General features: G+C 45.5%; 2 protein-coding genes across 8 annotated transcripts in view; both read right to left on the reverse strand.

Moving 5' to 3' along the window:
• HEATR3 (HEAT repeat containing 3) overlaps positions 1-6,382 on the reverse strand; it is a 41,323-nt gene extending 34,941 nt beyond the window's left edge. Inside the window, exons 1-4 of one of the 6 annotated variants that reach the window (XM_031024896.2) lie at positions 5,670-6,377; positions 5,366-5,538; positions 3,366-3,453; positions 1,357-1,469 (exon numbers count right to left, since the gene is read on the reverse strand). In XM_031024896.2, coding sequence (XP_030880756.1) covers positions 1,357-1,469; positions 3,366-3,453; positions 5,366-5,538; positions 5,670-5,807 — 512 coding nt within the window. In that variant the 5' untranslated portion in view covers positions 5,808-6,377. Of the gene's footprint in view, positions 1-1,356; positions 1,470-1,817; positions 2,684-3,365; positions 4,602-5,365; positions 5,539-5,669 lie in introns of those variants that run through there. The other 5 variants (XM_006730387.3, XM_031024897.2, XM_081806611.1 and 2 more) reach the window with 5 other exon arrangements.
• A 4,690-nt stretch (positions 6,383-11,072) lies between these two features.
• Positions 11,073-15,284, reverse strand: part of CNEP1R1 (CTD nuclear envelope phosphatase 1 regulatory subunit 1) — a 14,555-nt gene continuing 10,343 nt past the window's right edge. Inside the window, exon 6 of one of the 2 annotated variants that reach the window (XM_081806614.1) lies at positions 11,073-11,779. In XM_081806614.1, the coding sequence (XP_081662740.1) occupies positions 11,738-11,779 (42 nt within the window). In that variant the 3' untranslated portion in view covers positions 11,073-11,737. Of the gene's footprint in view, positions 11,780-12,379; positions 14,522-15,284 lie in introns of those variants that run through there. The other variant, XM_081806613.1, reaches the window with a different exon arrangement.

The following is a 15,284-nucleotide window of genomic DNA, read 5'->3' on the forward strand; positions in this document are numbered from 1 at the left end:
TAATATACATACTAAATACAGGGTAAACAGAACTGATTTTAATAATCTGATCCATGTTTCCAGAGAAAAGTAATCCTCCGTACATATCACATATACATGACATACTAATAGAGCTGACCAGATTATTAAACAGAGCTGACTAAATTATGAAATTCAATCCTGTTATCTAAAGATAAAACTATTCTCTGCCTGCCTATCTACCTAACTAGTTACTACAACACTGCTATGAACCTACCCTCAAGATGCCCACAGTAAAGTCAGGTATAGTCAGGAAGATAAGGCATACATGGGTTAAAGTAATTGCAAATATATACATGTGTATGCAACTTAAATATATATGACTTAAAATATGAAGTATAAAACAAAAACGTGAAGAGCTAGGACAACTGGAAGTGATATAGATAGGGCTCACAGGCATTCAGGAAAGAGAGTGTGGAGAGTACTTTTTCAGGCTCTTTTCAAAGAAAAATTTTTAAAACTTCTAAGTCCAACAATTAAGTAAGTTAAAGTTATCTGGTGCACAGGAAAATGTACCCACCGGCTTGCTCAAGTGTCATTTCCTCAGACCTGATCTCTCCACTTTTTCTGGTGGAATGCACCCACTAGTTTGAAATGATATCACAGGCAAGTTCAGACTGCTATGTAGGCAGCTTTTCAGGATCCAACTTGGTCCTGTGTTCTAAGATATACCTGTGCTTTTAGGTCAGAAGTTATCGTTACTGCTGACTAGAAAATAAGGAACTGTGGCAGAATTCTGCTAGAAAGGTGGGACATACAATAGGGTAGGAAAAACTAAATCCAGGTAGTGTTTCTAGCCATTTCCATTCCTAGCTGCAAGTCCACTCCAGCCTACCACCGCCACAATCATGGAGAGTGTGGCCTTCTTCCTACCAGGGCCAAGGGAACTCTTCTTAGGCATCTACTTCCCTGTCAAATGGCAAGTGCCAGGGTAGAGGAGTAAAGCACCAGCCGAGGGCTGTGGCCCCCATCTCATTCCAGGTGCCAGACCAAAGCAGCTACTGCTCGGAGGCCTGACCAGCTTTAACACAGTGACTGCTTAAGGTTGCGCAGGCACTGGGGGAGAACTGGGGTGCAGCAGGTGGTAATGGCCACGATTCCTCTTATTTCTGTCAGCAGCAATGATGGGAGAGAAGAGTTATAAAGCAAACAAAGCTGTAGTGATGCTATGAGGAAAAGGGCTTAGGAAGGAAGGTTGATCTTAGGTCACTTGAGACTACCTCCTACCAAGCATTAACATCAGGGATTTACAGCCCCACCAAGGAGAACAGACACTACAGTCTGACAGAAAAAGCCTGAGCGGTGCTGTAGCAGGAGGCTGTTTGGAAAGTTTCTTACCATATATTCCACAGCACATTCATGGCCTCATTGGCTATGTTCTCAATAGAATTTCTGTTCTGATCTTTTTTTTCCTGTGGAGACATCTCATTTGAATCCAGGCCAGCACTACACTGTAACCAAATATCATGATTAGTACCCTGGTTCAAAAGAATAATTAAACAAAAACGCTAATGGTAGTGAAGAATCACAAAAACTAAACATCAGAAATTATAGTGGTTAACGAGCTCATCAAATTCTCACAAGCAGTACCCTTCTGACAATCCTGCTCCCTTCTGGCAAGAAATATAGACAAAAAAAGTTCACAAGTCATTGTACAAACTGGATACAAAGCATTTAACGTTTTAAAATGTAAAATCAATACAAAGTATTTCATCTAATACAATAAAGATAGTAAATCGGGCACAGAAAGGCACCACTCTAAGCACTTTCCATTAAGTCATTTAATCCTGACCACGCACCTGTGAAGCAGATGAACTATTCTCCCCAGTCATCCACTACAAATAGGAAACTGAGGTACAGGGAGATTGCTGAAGGTGTAGCTTAGTACACGGCAGAGCTAGGATTCAGACCCAGGTATTCCGGCTGTAAAGCTGGTGCCCGGTACCACTGCGGTCCTGCCCCTCTAGCATAATCCACGGCAGCCTCTGAAGCGGGGCTTCTCAATCTCAGCACCACCGACACTTTGGACTGAATGATTCTTTGCTGTGGGGGCTGACACGTGCATCGGAGGATGTGTGGCAGCATCCTGGCCTTCTACCCACTGCATTTGCCAGTAGCAACAGCTACCCTCAAATCAAAAACGTCTCCAGACATTGCCAAACGTCCCCTGTGGGGCAAATCACCACCAGTTCAGAACCAGACTCTAAACAGAATAAGACTGATGCCTCTCAGCAAAATTGGATATTCTTTATAAAGACCTAAAAATTATCCATCAAGGGACGCCTGGGAGGCTCGGTTGGGTGTCTGCCTTCGGCTCAGGTCATGATCCCATGAGCTGGGATCAGAGCCCCACATTGGGTTCCCTGATCAGCGGGGAGCCTGCTTCTCCCTCTCCCTCTGCTGCTTCCCCTCCTTATGCTCTCCGCTGTCAAATAAATAAATAAAATCCTAAAAAAAAATTACCCATCAATACAGAATAGTGGACTAACAGCACCTTAGCTGCTGGTTTTTTTTTTTTTTTTTAAGTAGGCTCCACGCCAGGCGCACAGCCCAGCGTGGAGCCCAACGTGGGGCTTGAACTTACGACCCTGAGATCAAGACCTGAGCTGAGATCAAGAATCGGTCACTTAGGGGCGCCTGGGTGGCTCAGTCGGTTAAGCGTCTGCCTTTGGCTCAGGTCATGATCCAGGGTCCTGGGATCGAGCCCTGTGTCGGGCTCCCTGCTCAGCAGGAGGCCTGCTTCTCCCTCTCCCACTCCCCCTGCTTGTGTTCCCTCTCTCGCTGTGTCTCTCTCTGTCAAATAAATAAAATCGGAAGAAAAAAAAAAAAAAAGAATCGGTCACTTAACTGACTGAGTCACCCAGGCACCCTGATGCACATGCGCCATCATGCAGTAAGGTTGGCATGATACTAAATTTGAAAACGTAATGTAATCTTCATGGCAAATTATGCCTCAGCTTTCTCATCTGCAAAACAGGAATACCACCTTCCAAATAGGACTGATGCAAGGATTAAATAATACATAAAACACCACTGACACAAAAACAAGTAATCCATAAAGACTAATTATTTTTATTTACAAAATTTAAGGTCTAAAGGAATCAGTCTATAGTTTTAGGAAGGTCTTTTCCAACTAGCATATAAGTAAAGATAGTAGGGACAAAATAACAGAGATTGGTATGAATGATGAGAAATCAATGTTTCTAGGAAAAAAAACAAAATTCCCATAGAATGTTTTGAGGGAAGACAAAATAATACCAAAGAGCTAAAAAAAAAAAAAAAACTAAGGGTGCATATAAAAAGCTACAGTTAAAAAGTACCATGAAGCTACTTTAAAAACCACATACCTCTTTCAGCAGTGCAACCAGAGGGGTCATGATATCCTTAGTCACCATGTCATCACAAACTTCAAAACCTCCACAAGCACTGAGGTTTCTACACAAAAAGTTTAAAATGTTTTACTTTCTCAGAGCACATGTCACAAAACACTTTTAAGCTGTCAAATTTAATCTCTCCCCATACTTGTTTTCCAGATGAAACTGCTTATGATTTCTGCAAGATGCTACAGAACCAATCCACAGATTTCCATCAGATCTGTTCTGATCCTGGTTCCATGTAACAACTTAATTTTGAAGTCTGAGACAATACACAGGTGCATGACAACAGGGAAGGGAGAGGGGAGAAGACTTTTCCTACTTAATGCAAACAAATCACAGCATGATCTGATATGAAGGGACATTTTCTTGGGATCAAGACTTCAAGGGCAGCAAAGGTGAGGCTGAATGACAGCGAGGCCGAAGAACGCTGGCGAAACTGAATTTTAATTGGGAAGACACTGCTTGCTTGCCTTCTGAGTGCATAGCACTGTACCAGGCACTGAGTATATGGAGATGAATTGGAAGATGTCCCCACAACCTTCCAGGAGCTCCCAGGATATGTAAGCCTCAGGGAAAGGGTAGGCCTTCCTACATGCAATTTCCTCCAGCATGTGGCTAATCCCCATCCCTCCCTTAGGGTTTTCTTCCCTGAGCCCCCAGTTATATCCTCTCATAGCACCCTCTGTAATTATCACTGGTTGTAATTATATAATTGTGTGATTATTTTGGTTAATGCCCGTCTCCCTCAATACTGTAAGATCCATGAAGGACAGAAATTATGTCTGTCTTGTTCACTAACACGTGCCCACAGCCTATCCAGCCCATTGCCTAGTGCACAGAAGGCACACAAAATACACTTGCTAAATCAATGAATCAAGCGTAATGTAACAGAGCTGCAAGAACTGCAACCATTAACTTCTACTCTTGCCCCCTCTACAGTCCATTCTCTGTACAGCCATCAGAGGAGCCTTTTTAAAAGGTAAATTACATCAGGCCACTCCTGCTCACAATAGGCCCTTCAGCCCTACACTATCGAGGATATCACTCCAACCTCATCTCCTATGATACCCACCCTCTACTATGTTCAGCCACACTAACCCTTATGTTTCTTTTTCTTTTTTAAGAGCTTATATATTTGTCAGAGAGAGAGAGAGGGAGAAAGAGCGAGCACAAGGAGGGGGAGCAGTAAGCAAAGGGAGAAGCAGGATCCCCGCTGAGCAAGGAGCCCGATGCCGGACTCGATCCCAGGACCCTGAGATCATTACCTGAGCTGAAGGCAGACGCTCAAACAAATGAGCCACGCAGGTGTCCCAAACTTTCTGTTCTTTAACCATGTCAAGCCCTTTGCTGCCTCACTTCTTTGCTGTTCCCTCTGCCGGGAATGCTTTTCCCCTGGATTTTCATGTCTGGCTCTGGGGCATCAGGTCAAGTGTCATCTACAGATGGGAATTTAAAGTAACTTCCCACCTCCGGCTCATCATCCTCTTGGTATTCTCCATCGCCCTTCTCACTATCTCCTATTACCTGTTTTACCAGTTTCCTGGTCTCCTGTCTCCTCAACATGGGTTCTGTGAAGGCAGGCATCTCGGCGCTCTTGCTCAGCGTTCTGCCTGTTCAAACCCCCTGCACCCAGAACGCCTGCCACACACACTGGAAGAGCCCACAGGACCTCGGGACTTTGGAGGGTTCTTGGAGAGACCGTAAAGGATGTTAGGCCTTGCGGGGAGGATCCCTGACGGCTGCTGCAGCTGAAGCAGCCAGCTGGACAGACGGAATGCGTGTGGCCCCCGGGCGGCGTGGGTTCCTCTGGAGTCTGCAGGCTGAGTTCAAATCCCCCCTCTGCAAATGGGAGACCCTGGGCAGTCTGGGTCTCCCGAGCTGCCGCAGGCAAGTGCACCGTGACAGGCGACGGGGCATGGCACGCACGGGCGCGTCGGCTGGCCGCCGCGACCCCACCCCCCCCGGCTCACCTCAGCGCGCCGGCCGCCGTCTCCCTCACCGCCAGGCTGGGGTCCAGCAGCAGCGGCCCGAGGCGGCGCACGGCGTCCCGACGCGCCAGGCCGGGCAACGCCGGCCGCTGCTGCACCAGCCGGGCCAGCCCCGCGCAGGCGCACTCGCGGACCTCGGCGCTCGGGTGGTGGAGCTGCGGGAGGGGACCAAGTGTCAGAGGCGGCGCAGAGCGCAGGCGCCGGGGCCGCGGCAGGGGCGCACCGCGCTGCCACGGGGCTCCCCACGAGCCCCGCCCCTCACGGCCCCTGCGAGCCCCCGCCTCACCTTTTCTAGCAGCTCCGCCGCCGGCCCGTCATCCTCCTCTCCCTCCGTCCCGTTCGCCGCCCCTGCCGCTTCGGCCTGACAGTCGCCCGTAGGGGAGAACTGAGGTCGCTTGAAGCGCTTGGTCCGGCTCTTGCCCATGGCGATGTGCGCTGCGGGGGAAAGTCCGAGAGAGGAGGGCAACAGCGGGACGGTGGAGGCTGCTGAGCTAGGGGCAAGGTCCTGTTACCGAGGGGGTCTCGGTGTCACTGCTCAGGCGGGCCTGCTGACGGCCGGAGCCCACATGGGAAAGAAGTGCGCAGGCGTGCCGCGTGTCGGCGGGGAAGAGCGGGCTGGCGCGGGGAGTGCGCAGGCGTAATGAGAGTGGGCGGGGCCAGACCTGGACGAGGGGCGGAGTCCTGTGTTTTTTCCCCGGGAAGTGGGAGGCAGGACTTTGATGCGACTGCTGACTCCCACCAGCTGCACCGAGTGCGCTTCTCACCAGCTAGTGACGTTTATTGTTACTGAGCCTTGCCAAACCTTTATTTCCACAATAATCAAATGCGATTAAGGATACCTAACTTGCAAGGTTATTGTGAGGCTTAACTAAAATTGTGTGAAGCGCCTAACACCAAACCTAACATATTTAATTTGTAGGTGCTCAAAATTATTAATCACGATTTTTTTGTGTCCCTAGGGCCTAGCACAGCTCCTGTCATAGTCAAAAACCCAGTTAATGTTTTAGAATGAATGTACATCTATTTTTTGGGGGGGGGGAAGGGGCAGAGGGAGAGGGAGAGTCTCAAGCAGACTCTGCTCTAACCACAGGGGGCTGGATCTCACTACTGGAGATCAGGACCCAACCCAAACCAAGAGTCAGTGGCCAACCGACTGAGCCACCCCAGTGCCCAAATGTACATCAATGTTTGATAAGATGGACTCCCTAAGTTAATCTTCCTGCCTTGGTTTCCTCATTTGTAAAAATGGGAACACCAATAATATATCCCTAATGGAGTTGGTATAAGGATTAAATGTGTTAAGTGTGTTTAAGGTGCTAAGAACATTCACTGGCATACTATAAATATTGCATACATTAACAGCAAAATGATTCTTTGACAAGTATTTATTGAGCACCGGACACAGTGCTGAGCAATGGAATAAAGCAATAACCAAAACAGATTTGGTCCCTCTCCTTTGTCTTTGTCCTTAAGGGATTTGCAGTTTAGAGAGAGATGTCTTAAACATATAATTATATGAATAATTAATTATAGTTGAATAATTGTAGTATAGCACTAAGAAAGAAGGAATTATACAGGAAGATCTTCTGTAGTCTTTACAATTAAACATGTACATATTGAGCACCCCCAAAATGCATAGCTTTCAGGTCAATATTGTATGGGAGAAAAGTTCTACCCTGTGGCAACCCCCTCCTCAAAGAGTGGACTGTCTAGTAAGGTAAATAACGTTAATTACTACAGCATATTTTGGAAAATAGTCACAGAGGTGTAGCTAAGCTTGTACAAAATTTCTGGCCTATCAAAGACCACTGTAAGTACAAGGAAAACTTGAAGCTCCAAATGTATATTGGTAGATTTTACTTCCTACTTCTGTCTATTTGGTCAGTTTTGTCCTGCCACCTCCCCAGTCCAAGCTGTCTTCTCTTGCCTTGACCACAGGGGCTTCTGGTCTTTCTTTTTCTACTCTGCCTATACATAAGAGTAGCTAGAGCGATTTTTTTCCATCCTTCTCATATTCACTCCCTCGATTAAAACGTTTCAGTGGTTCCCCTTTCTCTTAGAATGAAGATCAAAATCTTACCAGGTAGCAGATAGGAAGTAGCAAGGCCAGATTCCACCTTCATCTCACATTACCTCCTACACTCTGGCCCTTAGCCACCCTCCATAGGGTTGAGATCTCTTCTGCCTAAGGACCTTGAAAAGGCTCAGTCTCCATCCCTGTCCTGGTGAATGCAAGTGTCACTTTTTCATAGGTAGCTCCTCTGATTTCAAAGTCTGAGACAGATCTCCTTTGAGACTGCACTTATCTTGTTCCTTTGCTTCAAAGCACAGCTCCAAATTACAGTTAACAATTTAATTTTTTTTAAGATTGATTTAGTTGAGAGAGAGAGTGCGCGGGGCGGGGGGCAGAGGGAGAGGTAGAGAGAGTCTTTTTTTTTAAGATTTTATTTATTTATTTGAGAGAGACAGAGAGACAGTATGAGCAGGGGGAGGGGCAGAGGCAGAGGGAGAAGCAGGCTCCCCGACCCTGAGATCTTGACCTGAGCTGAAACCAAGAGTCTGATGCTCAGCTGACTGCGTGCGCCATCCAGGTGCCCCTTAACTTTATTTGTGTATAATACTCAGACATATCCACACAGTCTCTCTAACTGCTCACTAAACCCTGTGAGGACAAGACTGCCTATCTACACGGATCACCGTACTCCCAACACTGGCCCAACAAGGCCTATCTGGCACAGAATAGGCATATGCAATTTCTTTTTTTTTTTTTTAGATTTTATTTATTCACTTGAGAGAGAAATAATGAGACAGAGAGAGCATGAGAGGGGGGAGGGTCAGAGGGAGAAGCAGACTCCGCGCCGAGTGGGGAGTCCAATGTGGGGCTCAATCCCAGGACTCCAGGATCATGACCTGAGCCGAAGGCAGTCGCCCAACCAACTGAGGCGCCCAGGCATATGCAATTGCTTGAATGAATAGAGACCACATAGTCAGGAAAGAGTAGAGCATGCCACCCAGACAGAACAGGAGGAGAGTAAAAAAAAAAAAAAAAAAGATTCTGCTGTTTCTCTCACTGTGGGGATGAGCAAGAAAAAATGGTCCAAAACCTTAGCTAGGGGAGAACTCTGTGATCTGTTTTCATTAGTTACTCTTTCCTGGGAGAAATGAACATTTCTGTTAAAATGAATGATAAACTTTACTCAATGAACTTAAGATCCCTTCTGTGAACCAGAAAGATAGCAGTTTTAGAAAGAGCCCGGTGACCTTTAACTAGTCTAATAATCTGTAACCAGTCACTTTTTAAAAATCCAGTCAAGCAAAGGTGCCTGGGTGGCTCAGTCGTTAAGCGTCTGCCTTCGGCTCAGGTCATGATCCTGGGGTCCTCGGATCAAGCCCCGCATTGGGCTCCCAGTTTGGCAGGAAGCCTACTTCTCCCGCTCCCGCTTCCTCTGCTTGTGTTCCCTCTCTCGCTGTCAAGTAAATAAATAAAATCTTAAAAAAAAAAAAAAAAATCCAGTCAAGCAATGATTATCCAACCATCCCTTTTTCCTACAAATTATCTTTGTTGAGAGGGAGTTTTTGAATTAGACTGCGTAGAACCTCTTTCCTTGAGACAATAAAAATGCTTATAATCAATTATTGGTCACATATATTTTAAATAGGAGCTAGCTGTTCTCACAGATTCCTGTTTCTCTCCCTGCATATTTTGTAAGGTAATCTTCCTGAAGAAAACACTCTGATCAGGGCGCCTGGGTGGCTCAGTCAGTTAAGCGTCCGCCTTCAGCTCAGGTCATGATCCCAGGGTCCTGAGATCGAGCCCCACATCGGGCTCCCTGCTCAGCAGGAAGCCTGCTTCTCCCTCTCCCACTCCCCCTGCTCTGTTCCCTCTCTCGCTGTCTCTCTCTCTGTCAAATAAATAAATAAAATCTTTAAAAAAAAAAAATCTTAAAAAAAAAATTGTACCAAGAAATGTACTTTTGTTGAGTGACTGCTTACTTATGGGCCTAGCCTCTTCAACATTTGATATTGAATTATAGATTAATAAGTTGCAAATAATTTTGTCCATTCAAGATACAAATTATTTCTGTCCAGTAGAAAATATAACCTCAAAGGATACAATTCCATTGCCTTGCAGAACATCACCAATTTGATATCTAATCTAGGAATCTTAGTTAAGCAAATGTTTCCTCACTGACTATATACATTTCTGTTTCTCCTTTAAACCGTTTTTACTGGGGCGCCTGGGTGGCTCAGTCGTTAAGCATCTGCCTTCGGCTCAGGGCATGATCCCAGGGTCCTGGGCTCCAGCCCCGCATCGGGCTCCCTGCTCCGCGGGAGGCCTGCTTCTCCCTCTCCCACTCCCCCTGCTTGTGTTCCCTCTCTCGCTGTGTCTCTCTCTGTCAAATGAATAAACAAAATCTTTTAAAAAAATAAATAAATAAACCAGCTTTACCATTCTCCTGGTTCCTTCATTAAGGAACTGGCACATACCTACTATGTTTATCTGAGTCAATTTTTTAACTTGTTGCCCATCATCCTTTGTTTATTCATAGGGTAAGGAAGGTGTTCACCAGGTACTATGAAGTGAAGAGGCAGGTCACAAAGCAGCATATATAATATAATCCCATTTTTGGAAAAACACACAGAGGAAATATCTATGAAAGTATACATATCAGGACACCTGGGTGGCTCAGTCGGTTAAGTGTCTGCCTTCGGCTCATGTCACGATCCTGGGGTCTTGGGATCAAGTCCCACATTGGGCTCCTTGCTCAGTGGGGAGCCTGCTTTCCCTCTGCCCCTCCCCCTGCTTGTGCTCTCTCTCTTTCTCTGACAAATAACTAAATAAAATCTTAAAAACAAACAAAAAAAGTATACATATCAAAGTGTTAACTGTGTTGGCCTCTGGGTGGAATTAAAGGAGAATTTTTAAAAATCTGATTATTGGCCTGTTTTATTTGGGGGGGAGGTTTCTAGAATGAGCAGATAGTATTTGCATTATTTTTTAAGCCATGAAAAAAAGTTTTAAGGAAATACAGTATAATTCTTCCCTCCTCGGTGTGGCCCCCGTTTCCTGTTACCCTCACACTCCCCTATCACTGGTCAATGTCCGCCCTTGATGCATGGAAGACTCTGCTGTAAGATTTAGGACTCCTGCCACAGCTTTAGGGTCTGGATCAGCAGTTGATTTTTTTTTTTTTTTTGACAGAGAGAGACAAGTGAGAGCAGGATCACAAGCAGGGGGAGAGGGAGAGGGAGAAACAGGCTTCCCGCCGAGTAGGGAACCCAACGCAGGGCTCGATCCCAGGACCCCGGGATCATGACCCGAGCCGAAGGCAGACGCCCAACGACTGAGCCACCCAGGCGCCCCAGCAGTTGATATTTTGTTCATAATGTCAGAGTCATTCATCTAGATATTGTTGGATGTTATTTGCAGGTTATTTGCAGCACAAGAGTTTCATACAGCAAAATCATCTTACATTTGTAGAACTCATAAAACTATCCACTTAAAAAATTTTTTTTCGAGGGCGCCTGGGTGGCTCAGTTGGTTAAGCGACTGCCTTCGGCTCAGGTCATGATCCTGGAGTCCTGGGATTGAGTCCCGCATCGGGCTCCCTACTGGCAGGGAGTCTGCTTCTCCCTCTGACCCTCCCCCCTCTCATGTGCTTGCTCTCTCTCATTCTCTCTCTCTCAAATAAATAAATAAAATCTTTAAAAAAAAAATTTTTTTTTCGAAATAGGCCCATTTAATATTGCAGAGTATTTCCTTTGCTCCCAGGTGGGCAGCATTGCCTCCCTATTGGTAGTTTCTTACTCTTCTTGCTCAGGTCTCAGCAAACCCCGTCTCAGTCAAGGTAGTTCTGGCTCTTCAGTGAAGAGCTGGTACCTTCCTATCTGGTTTTAATTGGGCATGTCAAGGCTGGCTTTGGGTCATCCAACGATTACTACAGGATTTCAGTACTCCTTTTATTTTTTTTACTTTTTTTCGGAACCAAAAGAAATTTACTTATAAAATTTTCCACTTGACCAGTGGTGAGAACCAAGAAAGAGTCAACCCCACTAATAGTCTTTAAGCCAGAGCGTACAAGAGAACAAGCACAGTAGCTCTTGATGAGGAGGCTGGAAAGATGTCCCTTCTGCAGGTCTTTCGTTGCATGAGGACATATACTTAACCACAGGGGTCATTGCAAGTAGCATCATGGTATCCGGAGACTCAGCTGAGCCACTGCTTCTAGACTGCTAGTTCTTGTCTACCTTACATAGCTGTTTCACGACTTTTGTTCATTTCTTTGTTGGCTTCTTTCCTTTTCTTTTCCTTGGTTGGTTTTCCACTTCTTTTTTTTCAAAGATTTTCTTTATTTATTTGACAGAGAGAGAGAGAGAGAGCACAAGCACAGGGAGCTGCAGGCAAAGAGAGAGTGAAAGCAGGCTCCCCACTGAGCGGGGAGCCCGATGCGGGGCTCGATCCCAGGACCCTGGGATCATGACCTGAGCCGAAGGCAGACGCTTAACGCTTAACCGACTGAGACACCCCAGGCGCCCCAGGTTTTCGACTTTTTCTCTGTGTCTCCTTTTCTTTCTGCTCTTCTATTGTCAGCTCCTTTCTTTCTGCCATGGTTGCCTTCTTCCTCTTCTTCTTTATCATGAACACTGGTGTAAACTGCTTTGTGATAGCCTTCCCGGTTCCAAGCGATTTCTTTTTTTTTTTTAAGCTTTTTTTTTTTTAAAGATTTTATTTATTTATTTGACAGAGAGAGAGATAGCGAGAGAGGGAACACAAGCAGGGGGAGTGGGAGAGGGAGAAGCAGGCTTCCCGCTGAGCAGGGAGCCCGACACAGGGCTCGATCCCACGACCCTGGGATCATGACCTGAGCCAAACGCAGACGTTTAACCGACTGAGCCACCCAGGCGCCCCGAAAACTTTTTTTTTTTTTTAAGATTTTGTTTATTTATTTGACAGAGAGAGACACAGCGAGAGAGGGAACACAAGCAGGGTGAGTGGGAGAGGGAGAAGCAGGCCTCCCGCGGAGCAGGGAGCCCGATGTGGGGCTCGATCCCAGGACCCTGGATCATGACCTGAGCCAAAGGCAGACGCTTAACCGACTGAGCCACCCAGGTGCCCCTCCAAGCAATTTCAATGGCAAAAAAATTTTACCCTGGGGGCAAAGATGGTGTTCTCCTCAGTGTAGCCCTGCGACCAATCCAGTCGCAGCAAAGGATCGTAGCTGAAGTATTCTACAATCCGGTCAAACTTGAAGCAGAATGACCTCCACTTCTTTTTAGCTGATTCGGATTTGAGCTCTTCTGAGTCCAACACATCAGGCCTGAGTTTCTCAAAATTGTCCCAAAACTCAGAATAGATTTGGTCATCTGCTTTGGTGAGTTTCAGGAACTGTGGGTCAACTGACGAAACCAGCTTGTAGCTGTCTCCGCAGGCTTCATTGCTTCCCTGGCCCAATCCATCTCCGTATCAGGATCGTTGCCGTAAGACACGGCTGGCAGCATGTGCCACCGACACCAGGTCCCCAGAAACTGGCTCAGCAGCCCCACCAGTCACCTCCATGACTCCATGCACCCCACAAAGCGAGTGCCCATTTCCCGGAAATGACTATTTGTGTGCTCTTTCTGTAGCTGGTTGGAAAGGGAGGGTTCGTTTTATTTTAACCTAATGTCACTTTGGTTTAAAAAAAAACAACCATCAACGATCACACATTTCTTTTCTTCTTCTTCTTCTTTTTTTTAAAGATTTTATTTATTTCTTTGACAGAGAGAGACACAGCGAGAGAGGGAACACAAGCAGAGGGAGTGGGAGAGGGAGAAGCGGGCTTCCAGCCAAGCAGGGAGCCGGATGCTTGTGCGCTCTCGCTCGCTCTCTCTCTCTGTCTAATAAATAAACAAAATCTTAAAAAACATTTTTTTCTTTTTTTTAAGTACGGGATTTTTTTTTTTTTTAAAGAATGCTAATATCTAGTAGTCATTGCCTGAAATGAGCCAAATCAATTTTGTGTTCTAGGATATTTACATCTTTGTCCCTGAAATCTATTGCCTGCCTTGTTGGCTGTTTGGCTCAAAACAAAACAAGACAAAACAAATAAAAACACCGTGAAAAATACCTAGGTTAAAACAAGTCACTTCTACTTCGTGAGATTTAATCCTAATACAGATTGCCCTAAATCCCATGTAACCCACCCAACCTCTGGAAAGGGATAAACCTTAAATGGCTATGATCAAAACAGGCAATCCTGTCCCAAAATGCTGAGAAACATCTTAAGGGCATATTATTTACCCAAAAAGTCAACAAAACCAGTTGTTCTATATCTTTGCCCAAACCAGTATTTTCAGTATTTCTCATTTTAGCCATTTCAGTAGGTGTATAGCAACTGGAACTCTCAAACAGTGCTGGGGGGAATGTAAAATGGGGCAGCCACAGGGGTGCCTGGCTGGCTCAGGGGGAGGAGCATGCCACTCTTGATCTCAGGGTTATGAGTTCGAGCCCCATGTTGGGCGTATAGATTACTTAAAAATAAAATCTTAAAAAACAAAACAAAAAAACACCCTGGCAGCCACTTTAGAAAAAGAGTTTGGCAGGTTCTTGTCAAGCACTCAGTTCATAATCCAGCCATTCCACCCCAAGGTAGTCCCAAGAAAAGTTAATATACCCACAAAGACTTACACATGAATATTCATAGCAGCTTGCACATGAATATTCATAATAGTCCCAAACTGGAAACGACTAAAATGCCCATCACAGGTAAATGAAGAGGGGCGCCTGGGTGGCTCAGTTGGTTAAGCATCCAACTCTTGGTTTCAGCTCAGGTCATGCTCTCAGGGTTGTGGGACTGAGCCCCGTGTGACACTCTGTGCTCAGTGAAGAGTAGGCTTGAGATTCTTCTCCGTCTCCACCTCCCCCTCTTTTTCCCCTCTGCTCACCACCTGCCCGTTTGCACTCTCTCTCAAATAAATAAATAAAATCTTTTAAAAAAAACCAGTTAAGGGACGCCTGGGTGGCTCAGTTGGGTGTCTGCCTTCGGCTCGGGTTGTGATGCCGGGGTCCTGGGATCCAGTCCTGCATCGGGCTGCTTGCTCGGCGGGGAGCCTGCTTCTCCCTCTGCCTGCCATTCCTTCTACTTGTACTCTCTCTCTCTGACAAATAAATAAATAAAATCTTAAAAAAAAAAAATCCTAGATTATCTGCTCACTGAGTGTTTAAAAAAAAGTTAAAAAAAAAGTTAAATGAAGAAACAAAAAAGGAACAAAAAGGGAACGAATTATAGGTACACATACTAACATACATAAAATCTCAAAAACGTGGAGCAAAAGAAGACACGACAGTATTGTACTGTACGATTATACTATAATTTCATTTATAGTGAAACTATAGAGAAAACTCTAGAAACCACAGTGATAGAAGCCAGACAGTAGTTGCCCAGGGCCAGGGGCTGAGGATAGGAATTGACTGGGAAGTGGTACAAGGGACCCCTTGGGAGTGATGGAAATGTTCTGTATCTTGTTCGTGGTGATTGTTACATGGGTGTTACATTTATCAAAATTTATCAAACTATGTAGCTAAAACTGTATTTTATAATAATAAGAGAATTATTATCTGTAAATTAACCTTAATATAGTTTATTTTTTTAAAAAGCCTATAGAATTTATCCCTGTTTTGATCACTTCCCTAGATTCACTGGTGATTGTAATGGGTTCCATTCCCTATTTGGAGAGTGAGAGTCCCATTGACAGTATGTATGTATTTAAATTTTTTTAAAGATTTCTTTTTTAAGATTTTTTTCATTTATTTGTCAGAGAGAAAGAGAGCACAAGCAGGGGGAGTGGCAGGCAGAGGGAGAGGGAGAAGCAGACTCCCCGCTAAGCAGGGAGCCTGATGTGGGGCTCGATCCCAGGACTC

This window comes from Leptonychotes weddellii, chromosome 16 (assembly GCF_054177405.1).
Source record: "Leptonychotes weddellii isolate Sample4059 chromosome 16, ASM5417740v2, whole genome shotgun sequence".
NCBI classification, from domain to species: Eukaryota; Metazoa; Chordata; class Mammalia; order Carnivora; family Phocidae; genus Leptonychotes; species Leptonychotes weddellii.